The sequence below is a fragment of the Saccostrea echinata genome, unplaced genomic scaffold (genome assembly GCF_033153115.1).
Source record: "Saccostrea echinata isolate AGI-Se365-2 ecotype Australia unplaced genomic scaffold, CSIRO_AGI_Sech_v1 ptg000009l, whole genome shotgun sequence".
NCBI classification, from domain to species: Eukaryota; Metazoa; Mollusca; class Bivalvia; order Ostreida; family Ostreidae; genus Saccostrea; species Saccostrea echinata.
Genome location: NW_026889758.1, coordinates 27,812,360 through 27,838,006, shown reverse-complemented (window position 1 = coordinate 27,838,006; position 25,647 = coordinate 27,812,360). Strand labels below are relative to the sequence as shown.

The window sequence follows — 25,647 nt, the reverse complement described above, 5'->3', positions numbered from 1 at the left end:
TCACACTAAAATGTTTTATTTGAGGAATATGTCGAGAGGAGCTTCTACAAGGTTTGTAAACAATGTGTATAAATTGTCTTTCGTTTTATCAATTTACTTCAGAAAAAAGTGTAATGTTGCAAAAGCAATAAAAACAAACTTTTTATGTATAATGATAATACTGGAAAACATGTAAGATCATATCGAACTGATACACAGTTGTGTACAATTAAGTGCTTCGTATTGATTCGACATTGTTTTTCCCTTCAACACTGTATATGTTCTCCTGGCTTGAAGTTTGACAAATATAATGTACACTCAATTCGACTGTATTATTATTAAAATAATTCTTTTTTCAAACAGTTATTGTACCGAGTGGGGATTGTTTTGAAATATGTGTTTATATAAGTGAATCATTACGATTTTCCTACATTTTGTTTTAGGTAAAACATGACGACTAGAGATGGGCTGTGGAGGCAGTAAAGAAATAAAGGGTGAGCAGCCAACCCCAAGCACTGGAACTAAAGAAGCACAACCTTCATCTGCGAAGCCTGTATCTAATGGATCTGTACAACCGATAGCAAACGGAAATGCTGAAATCACCGAGGGTGAGGAGGAAGAGACGGGATCGGACTGTTTGTTCATTTCTACAGATCCTGGCAAAGAAACAGTAAGAACCGTAAATAATAATTATTTCCATTAGAGTCATAAACTCTTATCTTAGGCCAAGGCATCTACTCAAGAACAAAATTTATGTGTGTGAATCGTGAATCACAGTTTACGCTCAATCATAGTACAACTGCATGAGACGGGTTTCATAAAATATGCTTGAAAGAGATCCTTTTGTAAAACAGAGAAAGATATTTTAATCTTTATGGGAACATGTATCTCAATAAACATCTCAATGAGTTATCTACAAAAATTTTATATAATAGAGGAATGTACTGGTTGACATTTCGGTGTATTGAGAGTGCATTTAGCATATTTAAAGATCCACAGACCATCAGTGATATCTTTGGTGATATACAAAACCCGTCATCAAATTTGTAAGAGAGCAATGATCATGTAGTTTTGATTTGTAGCTGTTGACAAGTTACCGGTTTGTTTCTTATGATGAGTCTGTCCCGCTATCACGTACGCCAAAATGCATTTAGTATTCTGTTCCATAATGTTTAGCTCACCTGAGTCGAAAGCTCCCAAGCTTTTCTAATCAAAATTTGCCTGTTGTCTGTCGTCATTGTTGTTATCGTTGTTAACTTTTTACAATTTCATCTTCTTCTCCAGAACCACTAGGCTAATTTCAACCGGCCAAACTTGGCCCAGGGTATTCTTAGGTAAAGGGGAGTTTGTTCAAATGAAGGGCCACGCCATTTTCTAAGGGAAGATATTTAAGAAAAAGTAAAAATTGGTTGAAGTCATTTGAAAATCTTCTCAAGAACCACTGGCCCAGAAAAGATGACACATGTAAAAGCTTCTTGACATAGTGAAGATTTGTGTTTGTTTGAAATAAATCATGACCTATAGGGGTAGGGTGGGGCCACTATGGTCAATCAAAGTTTACATGGATATAAATATAGGGAAAAATCTTTAAAGAATTCTTCTCAAAAACAGCAAAACCATGATTAGTCATACTTATATAGAAGCACCCTCAGATAGTAGGTAGGGTGGGGTTATAATGGGTGATCAAAGTTTTACATAGGAAAACAAAGGAAAAATCTTTAAAAATAACCACAGGTAGTGTAGTTTATAATTTGTTCATTTCTGACATCCGGAGTTAGGACGGGGCCATTCTTTATAAATCTTTTTCTCACAGCAACTAAAGTCATGATTATAGTGATATTATATGGGAAGTGTCCGCAAGTAGCATAGATTCAATTATGTTCAAATCATGACCTCCTGGATTATCTATCAAAAACTTTTACATAGGAAAAGCTATGATCCTATTAGCTACAATGTATTAGAATTTTACATAAGAAAACATAGGAAAAAAATCTTTTTAACAAATTCTCAAGATTTGCAAGGCCGTGATCAAGATTTGCAAGACCATGATCAGTCATATTTATATGGAAGCAACCTCAGATAATGTAGCTAGAAGTTATATTCTAAGATATATCCTCATCCTTATTGATAATCTGCCCGCTGGTTCTTGAGAAGAAGATTTTTGGCAACCAATACTTTGTTTTTATTTCCCTAATTATCTTCCCTTGATTAAAGGTCACATTTCCTATTTTTAGTATAAAAGAAAACCCTTTGGTCAAGGATTCTATGTGACAATTTTGATAAAAATTGGCCAAGGGGTTCAAGAGATATGGCACACATTCCAAAGAGTTAATGCACACAGCATCAATGGCCATAGCATTAGCTCTTTGAGCCTCAGTCAAGCTAAAAATGGGCGATTAAGGACACCAGTAGTAAGCGTAATGCTGACAGTGTTTTCTATGGAAAGCCACAGGGGACCCCCAAGTCATGTTCTATATATTCATAGTAATTCAATCTTGGGCGGTCATGTTTACAATCCCGGCCAAGTCATGATCGGCCACACGGGACTCCCAAGTCATGTTCTATATATTCATAGTAATTCAATCTTGGGCGGTCATGTTCTATATATTCATAGTAATTCAATCTTGGGCGGTCATGTTCTATGGCTTTCCATAGTTTTCCCTTTATTTTAAAGTAAAGGGTTAGAGATCAATTGTAACAGGCTAAGGGTTGATGTTTATGAACAAAATCTCTGTGGATCTTACGACAATCAGTGTTTTTAATTTTTGATTTCTGAGCGGCATTTTTATCAATTGAAGCGTAAATTTGTCCGGTAGCTGGTCCTTGTGGAAAAACTGAATGCTCTTTGATAAATCATTGCCTGAGAGATAGTTTTTTGCTTTGATCTTTCTTTTGTTTTGTTTAGAACTTTATTTTTTGAATGCCCATTGTTTGATTTAAACCAAAAATATCAAAAATATCAAAATATCAATAAACAATAAACTATTAATACAATTATCTATAACCACAAGTTTAGATACATTAAGTAATTTTAGTTTTTAAGCTTTACATATGCAGAATATTGCATCATTGGCGCGTTCATTAACATTAATATCTAGATAATGGTTCTAAACACTCTGTGAACAAATGAAAAAAAGATTTTTCCGATATCTATTTTTACATGATTCCTATAATTTTAATTACAGCTTAAAATAGACGATGAACCACAAGAATATAACCACATTAAACCCTCTAACGAGACACCGGAAAATAACATTAAAAAGGCTACGAATGTTAAATTCTTTGAGGACTGGTTCCCAGTATATCCAACGGAAACGGACACTGATTCCAGACCGAGAACGGTAACACATATAGAACTCAACATCCCCTCGTCACGCAAAAAACTCACAGTAGCCGACATCGACAAGAGGGCCCGAGAGGTAATTATATATACGTCTTTGCCGTCCCAGGTTGGTTTCAAGTTAAAATTGTTGGGAAGCTCAAATTCAAGGACTGAACTTGCAAGGATGATGCATCATCTAAGGTGCAACAGCACTACACTCGGATGTTGTAACTTATATACATAAGAGTTATATATATTTTCTGAACAAGTGGCAAGATTTAAGTTTTAAAGCCGGTTTAATCACAAGCAAACATATATGCACTACCTGGGCCGATCTTGAAAGGATGGTACATAGTATTAAACACCTTTAATAAAATGTTGCAAGTGGCATGTATCTTTTTTCTGAAAGACTTAAATCATTAATCATTATGATGAACTTATATGCAGGAAATGGATCTTAATTATGGTACAGTGTATGTGAATTTGCCTTACTTAGCAAAAACACATTACGAAATGAACTGTAATATTTGATTATTATATATGTTTGCTATTGTGAAAAAAGATTACCACATGCAAGAACAATTAAATGTATACATGTATATTTTACAACTGAATGATATACTGATTCCATAATTTTTTTTACTAAAGATTATAACATTTCTCTTTTGTTTAAATTAATTTATAGACTCCTAGAGACCAAATCTCCAGTTTCAAGAGCCTAAAGGACTACTTGTTACGAGATCTGGAAGGTCAAACTGACCGTGAGCGACTAGCAGTTCGGGCAATTATCGTCTGGCTCAGTGTACAAGATGAGACGAAGTTCAGTTCCTTACCAGGGAATGAGGAATCACCAGAGGGATTTCTCTCTCTACTAGCTAAAAAACAAACTTTGTTCTCCACTTTTTTTACGGTTCTCTGTAGGTACGTTTTAAATAATTTAGGATAGAATTCTAATTATTTACTGTAGGAACATAGTAAAAGCATCTAAAAGATGTTTCTTTTCACTTTAGAAAATTTGGTCTGACGTGCGTCAAAGTTCCAGGAGTATCTAAAGCGGGAGATTATCAGCCAGGTGATGTAATTAAAAAAGAAGTCAGTGCAGATAACTGGGCAGCAGTTTATTTTGAGAACACCTGGAATATCGTGCACCCATTCTGGGTCTGCAGAGGACTTTTTGGTCATAAACCTGGCGGATGGATAAAACTAGAAGCGGGTGGTCAAGCTGTTGGCAAATCAGAGGAAGCTTCAGCAGGTGTATTGAGGAGTGCGTTCAAAGAGTACTATATATTTCCAAATCCAATGGAATTTATTCACTCCTGTCATCCAGATGATCCAAAATGGCAGATTTCAAATAAGAAAATTAGTCGAAAAATTTTCGAAAAGATGCCTTATTTGTTACCTACCTTTTTTGGAATGGGATTGAAGTTATTATCGACTGAGAGCTGTTTGTTAAATACAGTCGATGGTGTGTGTCTCATCCAAATTCAAGCCCCACTTAAAAATGCAAATGAAATTGATCTGTGGTATGAACTGTACCTTAAAGAAGGAACTGGACAAACTGAGGAAGAAAAACGCATGTTGCAACGGGAAAATATTCCTAAATTGGTGGCAATGATTAGATGTGGTGACTTGTGGCAATTCAAGTTATCACTGCCGATAAAGGGAACATTCAAAATTTGCTGCTATGGAGGTCCGTATAAATCAAAATTGGCAAGAATAGCTGAATTTAGAATCGACTGCAAACAACACAAGAAGGACTGTAATATATTACCTTTTGATCCTGGTCGTATTGGCTTTGGCCCCGGACCAGCTGCTGCAGAAGCTGGATTTTTCGTTCCATCCCACGCTGGAGGATTGGTTCCTGTTAAAGTCAACACGAAAATAGAAATAACATTCATTGTGGAAAGAATAGTGATCGAACGTACCACAATTCGAGCGACACTTTACAGTACGAAAATTGATCAGACGGTGCTTGAAAATCTTGTCAGTGTTCATACTAGTGAAGAATCGAACACTGTTCATTTTGAAGCCCAGGTGCCAGAGGATGGGGAATACGCTTTATCAATCAAAAAAGTCGAACAAGGACAAACAAAAGCAACTATGACGACATCCCAAGGGAAAAAAGAGACACAGTCCCAGTTTCAAGAGAAGACAACCACCGTCTGCAACTACTTGTTGTCCACATTGGTGAAAACGAAAGAGGTGAATCTTTTATATTTTCTAGAAATTTGCTAAGAAGTCGCTTTGGTCAAAGAATTTCACAGTACTCGTATAAATTCATCAAATTTTGAAGCTTTCAAATGTAATTAGGTTATAAAAACAATGAATAATATAGTATTGAAGAAAGTGTATCTTTAGCTTCCTTCACTGGACTATGTTTACAAGCATTTCCTAGAATATGTATATTTCATAAACTGATGTAGAAAACTTTAAAAACTGACAGCGTTTTGAGATTTCAAGCTTTTTATGTAAAAAAAAAAAAAAAAAAAAAAAGAGCATGTATAAAGATTTATTATTTATCTTATGATCATGTCTAGAAAGCGAATCAGAGAAATGCGAGAAATGAACTACAAACCACAGTGGCTATGGCTCCGACGTCTGGAGAGGGGTTAAAACATGGCATTGAAAATATAGAGAACGGTATTAAGCGTTGTATGAAGCAGGATATTCCGCCTACAGACGACCAGATAGTGGCGGCAAAATCTAAACTGGAGCTGTTTAAATTAAAGAATGGTAAAAGAAATTATAATTGAATTAATTCTCAAATACTATAACTCTCTTAAAGAATGTAAGGGAGATCAAACCATTTGCTACATGTAGCTAAAATGGTTTCTATCTATAATGATGACAATATTCCGATAAAAGAAGGAAATGAGATTCAACCACATTTAGGGCAAAATTTAAGACAAATAATTTCAAAATGAAAAAAAAAAAGATAATGGAAATTTTATCAATTTAAGTTATATTTCTCAATCCTTCTTAAAGTGAATAGACAAACTGGACCTAAAATAAATATACATGCTGGACCTAGAATAAGTAAGACAAACTAGACTTGATATATGAAGACACAAAAACGTAAAATGATTCAACAAACAGGACCGAAAATAAACGATATCCAGGACTCGTAAATACATTTCAATTTTCTTGGAATGTACATGGCTCTACCTACTGTTTTAAGAGGGGTCCGAGTTTGCTACGGAAGGGGATGGGGTCTAAGGTCATTTTTGGGGTTACTTTTACATGGAAATTTTATAACTCTGAATTTCTGGGGGAGGGGGCCCTCCTACATCCTTCCCTGTAATCTCCTGGCTACTGCATAGTATAACTTTCGATGAATGATCCAAAGTTGTTCGAAGAATTTAATATTTTTCATTTGACCAAAGTATACAGACTTCTTAAAATAAAAATTAAGTATAAAAATATATTATAATTATTATTAAATATCTATATTTAGTCTCTATTTAGTTTTGACCATATATCTAATTCAGAGGTTCGAAATGCGCACTTGCGTCGTAATATACATGTGACGAGGAAGACCATTGAGAAGTTAAAGACCTCCACATACAAACGGATCTGTGAAAAGGAAATTATAGACCTTGAGGAGTTCGAAAAAGAGCTAGAAAAATTAAACAGATTTCCTCAGGAACCTCCAACATTACACTGGGCTATTGGGGAACTTGCAAATTCTCCTGTTGTGACGGAAGAGATCGTTAACACAGTGAGGGCATTTCTCCTACTTCTAGGGGAACCAGTCGAAGCATTAAAGGTATTATAAAAAAATTCTTTTCTGCTGAAAATTTCCATACTCAGGACCATGAAGTTACATAAATCTCAAGTATTTATGTACACAAGTTTAATAAGTACATGTTATTCAGTGCCGGATCCAGAAATCTTGAAGGGGGGGGGGGGCGACCAGTTTGGGGTCGGGGTAGAGGCCCATGGCCACACCAAAAAAATTGACTCATTAAATCTTATGCATATTTTGGACACAAAAGGGGGGCGGGCCCCCTGGCCCCCCTCTAAATCCGCCAGTGTTATTGCTCATGCAGTCATGATGTTATTGTATTTATTGTGTCGTCTACATAGCTTTTGGGTTCAAGCATTAATTTGATGCAATTATGTAAATGTTAAGTAATGTTTGCATAATTTTTGCATTCCGTTTTCTTCGGATGGACAGTAGCCATTTTTCCCCATTTTAGGTACAGATCTTTGTTTATCTTTGTACATATAGATAGAACATTCTATTGTTGAAAAAGATATTGTACTGCAGACCCATAAATTCGTTCCATGTAATGGAAATGTAGCAAAATAACCATGGGCGATAGCTCGAACTCAGTGCATTTACATGTACTTTGAACAATCTAGAGAGTTTTGAACGACAACATGGCGTGTAAATTCGAAGCGAGAAAATGAGTTGAAGTTTCGTCTTTCAGTGGATTATTTTTTAGGTTAAAAGGCATATACAAGCTCCAAAAGGTTTGTTATGATTGATTCGATAATTTTTTTTTCAGTGCAACTCCTTTTGTATTCGGAGCGGCCGATCTGCTCCGATTTGCTACATTGCAAACTATATATACATGTAGGATATACTCGAACTGTGGTGAGGGCTTGTCCCGAGACACAGATTATTCTAACTGTTGTACACACAGTACGGGACTCAAAAAGACACAAGAACTTTGTAGTGTTAACTCTGATAGTTTACAATTCAGTCTTCGAACTTAGGTGGTAGACCAAAAATGTATATGAGAGCAAAAGCGCTCAATAAAGATATCATTTCCAAATGAGATTTTTTTCTTGATTTATTATTTTCCGAAAGATATGCATTTTATTAATAAAATACAAACAATTATATCATAGCTTGCGGGGCAAGATTTATAAAAAAAGAAAAAAAAAGAAAAAGAAAAGATATTTCAACTTGATAAATCTATAAAGGAATATTAGAAATTTATGTCATTAAGAGTTATCTCTCTTATCAGAGTATCGGTGAACCTTAATACCTTCTATTAAAAAGGAATCCATTTTGCTTCATATATCGACTACAGTTCAGTATAAGAGCTTTTCAAACGAATATTACATGTTTGCTTGGTGATCGGGGGGCCCGGTTTTGATTCTCGTTCGCCACGCCGCGTCAGACCTAGAACGCAAACATTTTATTGTTCCTTCACCAAGCGCCCGGTATTGGAAGTGAAAATCACGGGTCTTTCGGATGAAACCTGAAAAACCTAGGCTCCTTTTCACGGTAGGCGTTGGCACGATAAAGAACCCTCAATGCTCAAAGGGCGCCGAGTATAGGTATAAATTTGAAGCCCTTTACCAGTATATGTTGACGTGTCTATACAATCATGTACGAGTGAAAATTCTCGAATGGGACGTAAAATAACATACAATCCATACATCAATCAAACGAATAATATTAATAGGGAAAGTATACACTAAATACTGATGTTTTCTTCATAACTTTTGTAACTGATAAAATGTATTTTTACAACAGCAAAAAAAAAAAAAAAAAAGAAAACAATAATACTCAATTTACATACCGATATAAAATTTTTAAAAAATGAAACGCTTTCGAAAAGCATTTATTGTGATTGTGAAAGTAGGAAATGTTTGTTCATAAGAAACTGATCAACTCTATATATATAATTTTTGCTCCGTCCATTGATAAAGCAACTCTGCATCGAGTATCGCGACAGAAGATAATTCATTACAGTGAACATCTTACTATTTCTCCTGAAACACACACGCTCTTTTTCACATCAGCTACTGCGTACTCTTTATATTTTTACAGCTTAATTTTTGACAAAAAAAAATTACTGTATAAAACCACTTATGCGATAACTTACTTGATAAATGTCTTTCCCCCAGTTTTTGTACAAATCCTCGAAGAATATATGTCCTGAGTTTAAACATAAACCTAAATTCGTTTGAAAATCTCTTTTACAGAATAAATTAAATAAATGGATGGTTTAAGATCATAGAATATAAAATTATGCTTTGTTATCGTTTTGCTTTATATTATCTTTAAGAAATTCTTACATACTTACGTGTACACGCATATGTGTTGGCATATTTTAGACCTGGAACAAAATTCTTGATGTCATACGTCCACCAGCGGAGAATCTGCCACTCATTAGCCTCACGGCACGTATCAAAGAAAAGGAGGGTTCAAATGAGTCACTGGACAATGCCAGATTAAGTGACGTCCAGGAGTGTTTGAGGAAGTATACCATTGATCAAGTCAGAAATATTAACGTTGGTGCTGCGGTTATATATGAATGGGTAAGAATAAGTGTGCAGTTTGAAGACCTTCCTACATCTTCAAGCATAAGAAATGTCTGAATTTTTTTATTTATATGATTCGTAAAGCATTATTGAATATGTCTAGGTCAATAACTGATAGATTTTAAAATCCGAATGGTGCAATTAAAGAAATCATCAATGCTGTTGTAAACGTCTAATATTCAGAAATACCGACAAGATGCAGTTTAAGCTTACACGACTCAAAGGCACAAATGAGCGTTTCTGATCAAATAGTTCCCGGCGTTTGTCTGTTGTGTATTGTTCGAAAACTTTTCACAATTTTAACATCTTCATTAGAACCAGTTGCCCATTTTCAACCGAAATTGCCCACATAGCATACTTGCATGAAGGGAATTTAAATTTGCCCAAATGAACAGCCACGCGTTCTTTAAGGGGATAATTATCAAATAATAAGATAGATCACGATCAGTCATATCATATGAATATGCACTCATTCTCAGGAAGTGAGTAGTGCTGATTCCAGGTTGTCAACCCATGGCTGCCTGGGATTTGGGGGGGGCGACAATATGGTGATCAACGTTTTACATAGGAATGTATTAGAGACAAGAAGCCCACGAACAACAACGCTGCCCTTTAGAAGATTGTTTTATGACTTTTCTCTCTATATTCACATTATATTCACCCGGTGGTACCTTAACTGTTTTGTAAACAGGGCACGAGCTCTGTTTTTGTTAATGTTTACGTTTCTCCGGGTGTGAACAATTTGTTAAATTTGCACGCATCACTGAGCACGGACTGACAATACTGGTGAGTTGGTTTTGATTCCTCACATTTCTACTCCGAATTTTCTGGATTATATCTTTGATTTTTTTCATTAATACACAACAAAATTTCTACTTTGTGAAACTGCAAGGATGTGTCAATCAAACGCGTCCCGAAATTTGTAGTTTCAATAATTTCCAGTTAAAATAAGTTTTTTTTTAATTATATTTCCGTGTGAAATGCTACAGCAACATGTAAGTCTTGATATGATACTGAAAATTCGAGAAAATATTAACTTCAAATATGTGCATGTCTATGCCCCTTTAAAATGCAAAGTATCCTCATTAATTAAATGAAGTTAAAGTTTAGTTTAAACCGTGCCCCAGGATTGAGAGAGGGTCCATAACTGGGGATCAAATTCTTATACAAGAATCTTTTAAAAATCTGTTAACAATTTCTAAAAAAAAACTTGGCCATGACAATAGTATTTATACATGTATGCAAGCTTTCGAAAATAGTGCAGAATCGCATTTGTTAAAGTCGTTGTCCCAGGGACTCGGACAAGGGTAAAACAGGGATTCAAAATTTAGAGAATATAGATGTAAAGAAAATTGAAGGATACACCAAAGGCTTTTTTCGAGATTTTAAACAATTTTGAGATTTTTGGCTAAGAAAAAGAAGTTAATTACTGCTTTACAATGCATGTAAAATTCTTTATATTTATGAAATGGTTTTCTAATTATTTCATAATAATGAAACATAAACACTACCACATGTGAATGTTCCGTTATTGAAGCTTCTGATTTGTTCTGTGACTGCCTGCTCATGAAAGACGCAATAAATCACTGTGACCAATTGAGGAATTCTTCACTAGCCACACAGAAGTTATCAGTAATTAAACTACAGGGACTACAGATTTACAGAAGGAGATCTAACAGATCACTGATGACCATAAAATAGGAGGTGGAGCTTAACTCTTGCCATTTTGCCTGGAAATCTTTCTGATTCAGAATTGAACCTATTTTACTTAATTAAAAGCATCTAAATACAGAAAAAAACCTCCCATTCTTGTGAATATTCATAGGAAATATAACTAAGTGACAGGTATCCGAAGCTGAATCTCCAAGGTGTCATATATTTCTAGCTTTGGCAGATTTTGTTGTGTAATGGGTTTTTGCCCTCTCCTGTAAAGTAAGATCAGATAGTCTGTGGTATTATTATATACCCAAGTGTGTATCACTCAATTTTACTGTATATTTCGTACAATCACGTGACGGTGTGATCCGACTTTCCGGATCACCACACTGTGGTTTTCTGAATGCATATCACCCCTCTCTGAAATTGATGACATAGTACACAGAAACATGACGTTATTTTTCATGCGCATCAAAAAAGTTCCTGGACAAAATGCTTTGTTTAATGGAAAAATCTTATATAATTGATCTCAAAAGTTTTTAAAACTATATTTTGCTAGTTGTAAAGGGGGTATATAATAAATTTATCATTATAACAGCAACTTGATCCGAAGAGTCGTATCACGTCGAGTTGACAGGCGCGGATCATCAGATCAAACGAGACGCGAAGCGTCGAGTTTGATTGATGATCCGCGCCTGTCAACGAGACGTGATACGACTCTTCGGATCAAGTTACTGTTATAATAATGTATAATTATTTCAAAGGATTCAGCTCCCTTATTTATTGACCATTTTCTCTGAAAATTGGATGGGTTGCTTCTCAAATGTGTGTTCACAAAACCGTATCTCAGATTTTTGATATGTGGCTTAGTTTTGGAATTATTGAGGAAAATGTTAACGAGGTTGGATCCTGATATTTAAAGTCTTAAACTTATTTTGTCAAGTATATTTTTAGTTTCTACACACATAGCTTAATTAAAAATCAGAACAAAAAATGGGGGTCAATATGCTTCTTTTGGCACTGCAGTACATTTAATATGACCTTTTTGCACTGAAATTTGTGTCTTAATCAAAAATCAGATCTTCGACGTTTTCCCTTCAATGTTTTTATCAAAATAAATCATGGGACAAAATAAACTATTAGTCTATTTAAAAAAAGACACATTAAAATTGTGACTAAGAAAAAAAGTTTCAAATTGCTTCGCATAATCAATTATTTGACCTTTCTGCACTCACAAAATGTGATTTTTCTGGCATTTAAAAATTTAACAAGCAAGAAAATTATTTTAAAGTCTTAAACTTTTGCTGAATTTAAGCAGATTGATCAACGTTATCTTATATATTCAGAAAAGAAAAACAAAGTTGGGGGTCTATGATATAAATTTTTAGATATTACTTAAAAAGTGTTAATTTTATGTTAAAATTGGCTCAATTTTTTCCTGGACTTTCAGATTATATGTACTATATTTGTCACAATACAATAAAAGAATTCATAAGAAATAATTTAATAGATATTTCAGAACCAGCATTAAACATATCACTGCAAAAACAGCTCTGTGTGACACCAGCATGGAAAAATAGGAATCTAAACTTAACAGTACTGTATATATTTCAAAAGGGAAAAATTGATCATTTTCTTCTAAAAAACCTTCCGCCACAAAATATAGATCCTGGCTTAATGCTATTTGAATGGAATTTAATCGCGTTTTTTTTTTCATTGGATATAGTTAATTTGCATTGTAGAATCCAGATTTAATGTTAAAACTTAAAAATGATGCAGAATTTTAGAAATAAAGGTCCAGACCAAAATCTGCTCAAAAGCTCAGGATCGAACCTCCTTACATTAGGCTAATAAATTGGTAACATTGAAGTGCAAATGGCTGTAACTTTTGAAATAGAAGATTTATCAAATATCTGAGATACAGTTTTAAAGTTCAATCTTTAATCTTCCTTGAGGCAAAATGACCACTTTGGGGAGTTAAATACAAAAAAGTTGATTTATAAAATATTTATCCACTAAAATTTACTCTAATATTAAAATAATTTTTAAATAAGTTATTAATTAAAGTTCAAATTAGGATAATTAAATAGTAAATTTAACAAGCTTTCAAATGATATATACTTTCATTATGTTATCTTTGATAATGAAAGAATTACATGCAAATTAAATTCTGGCATTTGGAAACCTTTGGTGTATCCTTAAACAAACCCTTTTTTCAATTGTAGCAGAGCCACACTAAATCAAATTAATATTTTATGCATTATGAGCATTTTTTAGTTTCTGTATTCCAAGCGTTTTCTCTCCAAATTATCGACCTTTGCGTTAGGATGTGACTATAATCGAGAAAGCAAATTTCATGTAATGCATGCATACAGGATTTAAAAAAAAAATCCCCCTTAAATCTTCCCCTCCAAAATAGCTAGGTCATATTAGTCATATTGATACTGAAGCATCCCCTTGTATCTGAATTCCAGTTCGTTTAAGTAATAACCCCTTCGAACTTGGATCTAGTCAAAATATTATAATATTGGATATCGGGTCAATTAATAAAGAGGGAAAACATTCAAAACAAAATTTTTTTCTGAAGAAAAGCAGTGCCAAGGTGTCTAATGTGATTGTTGGGCTCATGGGCCTCTCGTAAAGATATCTGTTTAAATCCTATTTTATTGTTTGATGTGAAATCTTACATCCTTATTAGATGTTCACAAAGAATTGTTTACTATTTTAACCAAGTGAATGATTTCCTTATACCTAAATGTAAAATGTATATATCGCATTTAAATTTCAACTCTGTAAAATCGTATATACTAAGTTCAAGAAAGTTGAATATGAACGTCTTCCATGAATATATTTAAAAACTATAATGCGTATTGATACCACATTCTTGTTTGTTGCTTTTTGCTTACTCATACAATACATATAGGTCCCATATATCAACTTCCAAAAAATACATATCTTGTGGTATTTTTACGAACAGCGTTCATTGCTACTTCATGATTTATTAGCTCATACTTGTATTGTAACATACCTGAACGACAGTGAATAAGATTAAAACCTATTGTCATAAAAATACATATGGAAAAAGCTAGATAAACAAACTTATAAAGCGAATGGACATTTTTCCTGATGTTTTTTTTAGCCTTGCCTTAACAATCATTTGTACATACTTATGGCTTATCTCATATACTGATTAAAATATATCTTTTTTGTACTATTGGACCGATAATGTCCTTGTGAAGATTTTGTTAATGTAATTGTTTTCTAAAGCTGCTGCACTCGCGCATGCAAGTTTAATGTTCATTTGAACACGCTACTTTACCTTGAGTTGTCTCGCTTTCCTCTCTATTTTGTCAGCAGTTTTATGCCCTGTTCACACGGAGAGTTTAATTCGAATTAAACGTATGTAACTGCGATGAAAATTTGATCCGCGTTCACACGGAGAATTTAATGCGAATTAATTTAATTCGAATTAGTTTACTGCGCATTAAATTACTTCGCATTAGCTCCGTGTGAACGCTAAGCGAAGCTAATTCGAATTAAATTTTGACGCATGTGTAAGGGCAGAATTAAGTCACAGACCATATGTCGATGGTCAAATATAGGTACTTGTGCTATTTTGAGTGGAAAACAAAGAGAAAATTACGTTAATCACTAAAATGTGTACAGACACTTTGACATTATGTCAAATGTATATCTGCTCTGCACAATATGAATTGATTTGTAAATGACGTCATAATAGCCTCAATGAATAGCCTTGTAAAAATAAAATTGTAATTCGAATTAGTTTACTTCGCTTTTGCTGTCGTGTGAACGCAATTTAATTCGCATTAGTTTAATTCGCATCATTTCACTTCGCATTAATTTACTGCGAATTAAACTCTCCGTGTGAACAGGGCATTATAATATTCTAACAAATAAATAATAAATACGTGATGGTTTTGATTGTTTAGAATAAAGTAAAGTTCTTATATAAACGAGTATCTTGCATAAATAACTAAAAATTGAAACATATTTCAATCATATACATGCATATTTGGAATGTACATCCTTGTTTTTAAACTACAAAACTTCTTTAAAAAATGTCAACAAATGGAAATTAGAAATTCCTTTCGTTGTCCTTGCCATGATGGGGAGGATGGCACCAGGTACATGTACATTGTCCTCTTTTATTTTCTCCACGGAATTTAAGGAAGAGATTGCAAGGGTCCATGAAAAAAATCCGCTCTATGAATTTTTCTCATTTTTATATATAATTTGCCTTATGTTAATGGTATCATAATATGAAAATGTCAACCATTGTCATCAGGGATATAAAGAAGATATGGTTGCCATGGTAACCGCCGTTTTTCAATATTTTGATATTTATGTAGTGAAATTTTAAGTATGTCATACAGATATCAAAATTGAAACAAATTAAATAATTTTCACTAGATATTAAATAATATGCTTTATATTCATTGAAAATAAAAATTGTATCGGAAACTATTGATAGATAGAGTAATGCCAAAGTTGCTTTGGGGAGTAGTCATTGTAAATTTGCAGTTATATTTTCACCCCAGGAGCAGTTTTCAAAGTCTTGACAAAAAATTGCCCAATGAATTTTCCTAAAATCGATATATTTTGTAACAATTATTATAAGCGACTTATGGTTAAAATATGAAGTGGGGTTATCACATTCTTTTTTAAGCTACATGCATTTCAATACCCCCCCTTCCTAAAATATTAAAAGTCTTCATAAATTTTAATCTGATGGTTTGTTGTTGAACCTTTAAAGTGCATAATCTGTTAAAAGACTATAAAAAAATATGTACAGATTAATAAAATATTTTTTTCTGAAAATCTTGTGGTGGTTGCTCATTTTATTCGTAGAGCAGAATGATAGCAGAATGATATAAGTATCATGTACACAAAAACAACAGTATGCACATTTTTTTTTTATTTTTCCATCATTAAAATATTCATTCCGTTATTATTTCAATATAAATATATACATTCTAAACCAGTGCACAGTGGTCCAAGGGCCAAATTGTTCATGCTCTGAACACTCATCGAGGTCTCTGCACTGTGACTTGGAATCGGAAGGGGGGGGGGGGGTAGTCACTTGAACACATTGAATGAGTAGATTATTTCAGAGAACTTGTATCTGCAATATACAGTACCCGCATCGTTATTCTTTACAATTCTATCGTGTCCTATCGTGCGTTTATCCTATCGTATCGTGCGTGTATCCTGTCGTATCGTGCGTGTATCCTATCGTATCCTATCGTATCGTGTTGTCCGTTTATCAGGTTTTGCGTTTTCTATCGTGTTTTCCGTTTATCAGGTTTTGCGTTTATCGTGAAGATCGTTTATCAGGTTCTATCGTGTATCGTGTTTTGCGTTTATCGTGTGCATTCGGAAACCCTCGCTTTTTATCTTTACCTTGAAAAGAAACACCCGAGATATCTCGAGTTCATCTTTCGTTTTGTTAACTTATTTAGGATTAATCTAACTGTTGAACAAAAAGAGAAATTAATACTCTAACTCTGATATATATTTTAAAGAAAATAAATAAATAAATAAATAAACGTCAAGTACCGTCACCAAGCAGAGAGCATAAATCGAAAGTCAAATTCTATTTTTGTACATGAAATAATCGATCTACTATTTGAGTCATTCGTTATTTTTTTTTTTAAATTTGTCGATATGTAAGAAATATTTTTGTCAAAGATAGAAATATTATAATCCCTTTACACAGTCAGAGTCACAAAAGCGAGACCTTTATTAACTTTGTTTTGATAATTATAGAAACATAAAACATTAGGTATGTGTGCAAAAAATAAATTATGAATAAAAAAATATCAGTATCTTTATTAAGGATATCCTTTTTATCAATAACGGAAACATAAATTTTGTCTATGCGCGGAAGTTTTGTTGTTCCTTTGTATTATTATTTTTCTCTGATAAGTATATCTTATAATATAGATGTTTGCCATTCATATTTAACTACTGCATTTAGAAGATGTAAAAAATAAATAAATAAACAAAACCACACAAATTTTTATTATACATCTTACCTACTTCGGCGCGGAGATGAAGTAATATATACCGTAACTTAGTGACAGGTGGAAGCGCTCCCGTGACAAGAGAACTGACACCTACCTGCCTAATTAGTATACTGTCTTCTTGTCAAGTCAAGACCCCCCCCCCTTTCCCCTACATGACCCGCCCGTGTGTATTCAACGTAGACATACCTGAACTCTAGCTCTCACCTGGTGTCAAGTATTTACCTTGAACCTTACTGGGTTTCAATGAAATGCATCTACTTATTTTCTGGATATTGTTCATAATTTTTATGAACAACACTTAATTAACAATTAAAGATTTTATACTAAGAAAATTGGTAAATGTACACTTCCGTTACAGATTAAAAATTGAATAATTGAATCAGATAAAATATAGGCGAGGTTTGTCCTCCAAACTCCGTTGATTTAGTTCATTTGTATATTTTTAAGTTATTTTTCTAGGTTTACAGTCATAAACATGATTGGTGTGATCAAATAAAAAAATGCGCTTGCGGTACTTCTGGATCTTAGGGTTTTCTGTGTTGTCTGTCGTTGTTACATGTAAAGGCGTCTCAAAAAATCGCCCGGTTCTGCGGTGATACACAAGACTGGTAAATACCTTGTATTTAATTTTATTCTTGTTTATCGATTGCATATAATACGTGACTATATTGAAGAAGTCAATATATATTTTTATTTTATTTTATTTTTATTTTATTTTATTTTTTATTATTTTTTTATTATTTTATTAATTAATTCTTTTTTTTTTTTGGCTTTTTGAATCGGATTTTTTTTGGGGGGGGGGGGGGGGGGTATGGACCCCCCTTCCCCGCTGACTGTGCCTCAAATGGGTTAAGACTTTCATAATTTACAAAGTTTTGTCTAATTTTGCCGATGTCGTCCTATATAAGATAAGTTTTGTAACAATTATTACAAAGTCTAACAGCAATAATTGACAATTATTCAATCCGAATTCCACTTGTCAAATTGTGGAAATTGATTTATTATTTATTTTGTGTGTGTGTACTAATATGTTGTAAACAAGTGTACGTAACCATTCAATGTTATTTAATACAAAGTTTAAGTACCCAATAAATATATTTATATACATTGTAAGCTTAGTTTACACGTACCTATAGTACATACAAGTTATGTTATTGTTAATGCTTATAACACAAGCACGCTAAGAAAGCAATATCATTTCTTTGGGGGCACCCGGGGGGAGGGGGTGGGGTCTAAAAAGAAATGTTTTGAAAAGCAGTACACTGTAACATTTTTTTTTATTTATACGACTGCATGCTCCCTTCTAGCTTAATCTTACAGGCCTACAGAAATACCAAAATAAATACAAAAGAATGGAAATGCGATATTTTTTCGGATAATAGATGATGACAGATCTAGTGACGTTTATTAATTTTATTACATTCGATTTTTTTCGCAGGTCTCCTTCCTCATATATACATATACAATGTATGTACTTAGAATGTACTTGGAATATGTAAATAATTTCTATGTGCACGGGATATGTGTGACATATATATCTATATATAGGAGAGGTTAATTATTCACAGTCCAGTGCACGGTCTGTCTCAATGCAACTAGCAATTTCAGCAATTTTAAAACGTAAAAAAAAAAATTAATTTATATAAAATATAAATCAAATTCGTAAAAAACTTGGAGGAGAAAGCATTAACCTTAAAATAATTATAACAATAACTTTTCAATCTCCCCCCCCCCCCCCCAAATTATGACTAGTATTTTTTTTTTTGTAAGATTTGAATTATAAAATACAAACTATTAAAGGCGATTTTGGATACTTCGCAGACTTCTAGCAAAAGATATTGAATCCAAATATTTCATTTTTTTTAAAAGGTTTTTCCGTACAAATAATCAATGTTTGTTATGAATTCCATAAGGTTTTATTTGTTAAAATAATGAATATATTTATAGCGTTTCGTGAATTTATTGCACTTGGGTGTTAAACTTCGCTTGTCTACGGACTCAAAATTCAAATTTAACGATTCAAAGGAATTTGTATAATTACAGAAAAAATCGCCTAATTTCCATCATAGAGTGGAATTATTCTTAAAATAATTACAGTTTGAATTTGATGACGATCAATTTTATTGACAAAAACACCATATCTTTTACAAAGCATAATTATTTCAAATGTTTTATCATGATAAATTTAAAATGTTTTATCATTTCGATTTGCGGCTTTGTAAGTAATTAAAATTATCATGCTATAGTATATTTCAAATAGAAAACTTTTCGTCTTGTCAAAAAACGTTTCGCATTTTGAAACAATCCTATCAGGTTTTGCGTTTATCCTATCGTGAAGATCGTTTATCAGGTCTATCGTGTTTTGCGTTTATCGTATTTTGCGTTTATCGTGTATTGCGTTTATCGTGTTTTGCGTTAATCCTATCGTGCGTGTATCCTGTCCTATCGTGCGTGTATCCTATCGTATCGTGCGTTTATCCTATCGTATCGTGCGTGTATCCTATCGTATCGTGTATCCTGTAAAGAATAACGATGCGGGTACTGTATACCGTATATAAAATAAATTCTAGCTATTATCTTATTTGACAAATTTTATTGATTTGCTATGTAATACTAGTATTTACATTTGCAAATATATTTCCTACACATTCATTGCAAGTTAGAAAACAGTTCATTAGGTAAGCCTACGTATCTCCATTGTGACGTCATAATGCCACACTTGACGTCAAAACTATAGGCCTAGTGCAAACTGTTTGTTTCCAAAATAATGGTTGAATGACTTTTATAAATTTGCGCTTCATGATCACACGGTTCATGAAATATGCTGAGGTGAAGCGTCTTTGTTCATGTCCTCGTGAATTTTCAAAAATTAAATTAATTTTTCAAATATATTCCCTTGAGCATGATGAGTTGAATTTTTTTTTAAATGTATATAACGTTATGCTCAAAATAATTTTCTTTCTCAGGTTATATTCATTATAATCACTGAGAAAATCACGCCGTCTGAAGCTTCTAGGAAATGATTGTCTATCCATAGATGTAAACCCTATTATTAAAAAAAACGATCTCAAATAAAATTCTAGTATTTTGATTAAAACTAGAGGACGTAAAGATCCAAGTATGAAGTAAATTTACTTATGAAACAGATTACAGCGTTCAGAACTACGACAAAGGCTAGACGTGTCAAAACGAAAAAAACACATGGATAAAAAAGAATCTGCGTCGACGCTCACCAACACTGCAACATCACATCTTTAGGGCCTATCTTATTCTTTCTCCGTTTTAAAATGTTGCCACGAAAATCTTTTGTCATGGGCGTAATCATAATCACGCTTCTTATTCCGGAAATGGTTACCGTAAATCTTCTTTTTTAGCTCACCTGAGCTGAAAGCTCAAGTGAGCTTTTCTGATCACCCGTTGTCCGTCGTCCGTCCGTCTGTAAACTTTTCACATTTTCAACTTCTTCTCAAGAACCACTGGGCCAATTTTAACCAAACTTGATACAAAGTATCCTTGGGTGAAGGGGAGTGTAAATTGTTAAAATAAAGGGCCAAGTCCCCTTAAAAGGGGAGATAATCAAGAAAAGACAAAAATAGGGTGGGGTCATTAAAAAATCTTCTTCTCAAAAACCACTGGGCCAGAAAAGCTGAAACTTATGTGGAAGCATCCTGGGATAGTGTAGAATCTAAATTGTTCAAATCATGACCCCAGGGGGTAGGGTGGGGCCACAGTAGGGAATCCAAGTTTTACATTGAAATATATAGGAAAATCTTAAAAATCTTTTTCTCAAGAACCACAGGGCCAGAAAAGCTGAAACTTATATGGAAGCATCCTGGGGTAGTGTAGATTCTAAATTGTTTAAATCATGACCCCCGGGGGTAGGGCGGGGCCATAATAGGGAATCCAAGTTTTACATTGAAATACATAAGAAAAATCTTTAAAAATCTTCTTCTCAAGAACCACAGGGCCAGAAAAGCTGAAACTTATATGGAAGCATCCTGGGGTAGTGTAGATTATAAATTGTTCAAATCTTGACCCCCGGGGGTAGGGCGGGACACAATAGGGAATCCAAGTTTTACATTGAAATATATAAGAAAAATCTTTAAAAATCTTCTTTTCAAGAACCACTGGACCAATAAAGCTGAGACATATTTGGAAGCATCCTGGGGTAGTGTAGATTCTACATGTAAATTGTCCAAATTTTGTTCCCCGTGGGTAGGGCGGGGCCACAATAGGTATATTAAAAGGGGTGAAATCTGGTAAAGAACAGCATGGCCAAAGTTACTCAGGTGAGCGATGTGGCCCATGGGCCTCTTGTTTAAACATCACATGAGTCGATTACGTGACGCCATGCAATCGCTTCCTTAAGTCTGGTGTATTTTTTCAGCATCTGTGATAATTATTGTTGAGTTCTTAACGTTTTTAACACTTACTAACGCCCCGACCGAAAATACAAATGCCGCATTATTAATATTTTAACAAGTTACGCAAATAATATACCGGTATTGATGTACAGTTAATTATTATTTGCTTTATATTTACTCTAATTTTCTACTCTGCTCTTCGTCAAGTGCTTTTAATTATTTCTATGCTATTCGACTATACATATTCTGATCTTTGTAATAACATGTTATTTATTAGAAAGGTTGGCGTTGAAAATAGTTTTAAATTGCATGCTATTATATATCAACAGACTCATTTTACGGCTTACAGCTTCTTTTCTTCCCTTATTGATTCACCGGCAAGTGATAGATTTTTTTAATTTTACAGACTAAGTATTGTTTTTTTTTTTTTTTTTTTTTTTATTGTTTTATTTGAACCAGAGACATTACATCTCATAGGTATACAAAATGTGTACATAAATATTTATACTTAAGATTTGCACAGGATAAGTGTAGTTTGTGCTATATAATTTACATTAGTGGTAATTACATAAACAATAGCATTTAATGTCTTATCATTTCTTATTGTACACTATTCAAAACATCATTTCTTAATTGATAAGAAAAATACAGAAATTTACCTAGGTTACATAGTTCTTTAGTATTTGTGGAACTCAGTAACTGTACTAATTTAAATACTGATGGTTTTTTAAAATAATAACTCTAGTACATGTGATGTCTTGATTAACTGACAAATGATATTTCATAAATTTTATTTGCAGACTAGTGATGTTATCTTTAAAATGATTACCAACACCAGACGTTACAAGCATTCGGACAAATAAACAAGAAATACGCAAGTGAACTGATTAAGAACAATTTCAGATTTTTACATCAATATTAATATGTGTACAATCTCTGTGTGCACCCACATATTCATTTTTAACAAAATACAGAGTTACAAATATGTGTTACTGATTTTTTTCTATGAATTATCAATGCAATCTCTTTGCATTATTTGTTTCGCTAGAATGAAAGCATTTACAAGGATCAATAAAAAAAAATCATCATTTTTCATGTAAAACACGCAGATGGAGACCATAAAACGACAGGAAAACTAGACACATTCTATTGTCCTCAACAGACGAAACGTTGTTCATAGAAATTAGTTATGAAAAAATGAATAGTGTCTTTGAATATGTTCTACATTCATATCAAGTTCTATTATAAGGAGACAAAAAAAACTGCAGAGGGCTTTTTAAATAAGAATTGATTCTAATTAAAGAAACAGTTTATCAAAACTGAAAGATCGATATGTGGAATCAGATATATTGTATCTTATCGTTATATTACTTTTGAATGACATTGGTTAAAACTGTATGTAGAGATATAGAAGCATTTAGAAATTATAAAGTAACCTGTTTACAATTCAGTTTACATAAGTATCGTACTGTAGTCTACAATAATTATTATTCCAATCAAAGGAACATTTAGGAGGAGAAGCAATTTGAAATGTTGAAAGATATGTAAGGATGGTTGTAATAAACAGGGGGATGGTTGTAATAAACAGAGGGTATGTTCAATCTGTTAAAATTATAACTTTCCTTAGACTATTATCAATCAAAACTCCTTAATCACTTTATATATATATATATATATATATATATATATATATATATATATATATATATATATATATATATATATATATATATATATATGTTGTATAGATAGTTTACAAAAATTTTAAATGCAATCACGAATAAATATGAATTAAAATCAACAAGCATTCTGAGAGTATTGCATGAGCAATACTAGTCCCCTACCGGCAAGTGTAATCTGGTTCTGTTCCCGTTAAGAATTGAAAATGCCATAATTCCGTCAAAAATTAATGAAGCGGGACAAAATGCAAACTTGATCTATAACTAATCAAGGTAAAGCCACATACCAAAAATCAGCTCAATATCTACAAGCGTTTAGAAGAAAATTGCGGAAAACCCGTAAAAATTGAAAAGGCCGTAATTCCGTCAAAAATCAATGAAGCGGAACGAAATGCAAACTTGATCTGTAACTCATCAAGATACACTCACATACCAAAAATCAGCTCAATATCTGCAAGCGTTTAGGAAAAAAGTGCGGAAAACCAAGTGGGACAGACAGACAGAGGGACAGACAGACAGACAGACAGACGGACGGACAGACTCAGAGGAAACCTATAGTCCCCTCCGGTTTCACCGGTAGGGGACTAATTAATAACAGCGTCAAGTATGGTTTTTACTATAGTATTAAAGTTATTACTACAGTAAATCAAAAAGTATTTTTACTATGGATTTCAGATCAATTTCATCTTTCATGTTCTCCAATTCATACATGCATATCTTTTTTTAAATAGCAAATGGAACTATTACTTGTATTTTAACATATTACTTTCAAATTTTACATCACTTATCGAATTTAAGAAATTTTAAGCTTTGAATTCTCAAAAAAAAGTTCTAAAGGGAAGTTTCATAGTAAATAAAAGTATCAAAGTACTAACTATAATTAACTAAAATAAATTTTTGATAGGGAAGCCACGGGCACTTTTTTCATAATAAATTTTTTAACCCATAATATATAACAATAATAACACAAGGCGTCCAACTCAAAATTACATGGAGTACCCACATTGACCATTCTTTCTTACGATAATTTATCTACAGAATCATGTCTGGCATGTCTTCTGTCTCCATAAATGACGTTCAAGCATCATTCGTCCACTGGAAAACTGGTCTCACGCCACAAAGTACTATATGTCCTAGTCTCGGGTTGAAAGCAAAATAAGCAGTCTTTGTACAGTATAGATTTTTATGCCCCGCCATGAATATGGCCGGGACATATAGTGTTTGTCATGTCCGTCTTCCGTCCTTCTGTCCTTCCGTCACACTTTGCGTTTAGCTCTGTTCAAAGCTCAGTTTCAAAGAAACTATCCAAGATATTTTTATCAAACTTCATATGCTGATAGATATTGATGAGAGCTATGAAACTGCATCAACATTTTTTTACCTTGACCTTTCCTTTGACCCTGACCTCACTTTTCTTGAATTACTGTTTAGCTCAGTTTTAAAGATACCATTCAAGACAGTGTAATCAAACTTCATATGTTGATACATACTGATGTAAGTTATTCAACTGCATCAACATTTTTTGACCTTGACCTTTCTTTTGACCTTGACCTCACTTTTCTTAAATTAGTGTTAAGCTCAGTTTTAATGAAACCATTCAAGATATTTTTAACAAACTTCATATGCTGATACATACTGATGAGAGCTATTCAACTGCATCAATATTTTTTACCTTGACCTTTCCTTTGACCTTGACCTCACTTTTCTTAAATAAGTTTTAGCTCAGTTTTAAAGATAGTGTTATCAAACTTCATATGCTGATACATACTGATGAGAGCTATTCAACTGCATCAACATTTTTGACCTTGACCTTTCCTTTGACCTTTGACCTCACTTTTCTTAAATCAGTGTCAAACTTCATATGCTGATACATACTGATGAGAGCTATTCAACTGCATCAATATTTTTTTACTTTGACCTTTCCTTTGACCTTGACCTCACTTTTCTTTAATTAGTGTTTAGCTTAGTTTTAAAACCTTTCATAATATTTTTATCAAACTTCATATGCTAATACATACCGATGTAAACTTTCAACTGCATAAACAATTTTTTTAACCTTGACCTATCATTTGACCTTGACCTCACTTTTCTTAAATTTGTGTCAAACTTCATATGCTGATACATACTAATGTAAGCTATTCAACTGCATCAGTATTTTTTCACCTTGACCTTTCCTTTGTTCTTTTCTCAATTTGTGTTAAAATGTTGCATTACTAATATACCCTCGGCGGGGCATTCATGTCCTATGGACATATTTCTAGTTTTTTTCAATTTCAAATATCTTTCTCTAGTGAATATTTGGATTGTATGGGAGGATA

At 33.2% G+C, this 25,647-nt stretch overlaps 1 protein-coding gene across 1 annotated transcript; it reads left to right on the top strand.

Annotated features, from left to right (window-relative positions):
- Positions 1-442: 442 nt before the first annotated feature.
- On the top strand, positions 443-9,640 carry LOC133182608 (hillarin-like). The gene is made up of 7 exons (XM_061317454.1): positions 443-649; positions 3,165-3,398; positions 3,987-4,222; positions 4,312-5,503; positions 5,839-6,034; positions 6,790-7,067; positions 9,377-9,640. Exons 1-7 carry the CDS (start codon positions 443-445, stop codon positions 9,638-9,640), a joined length of 2,607 nt encoding a protein of 868 aa, XP_061173438.1.
- The last annotated feature ends 16,007 nt before the right edge of the window (positions 9,641-25,647 follow it).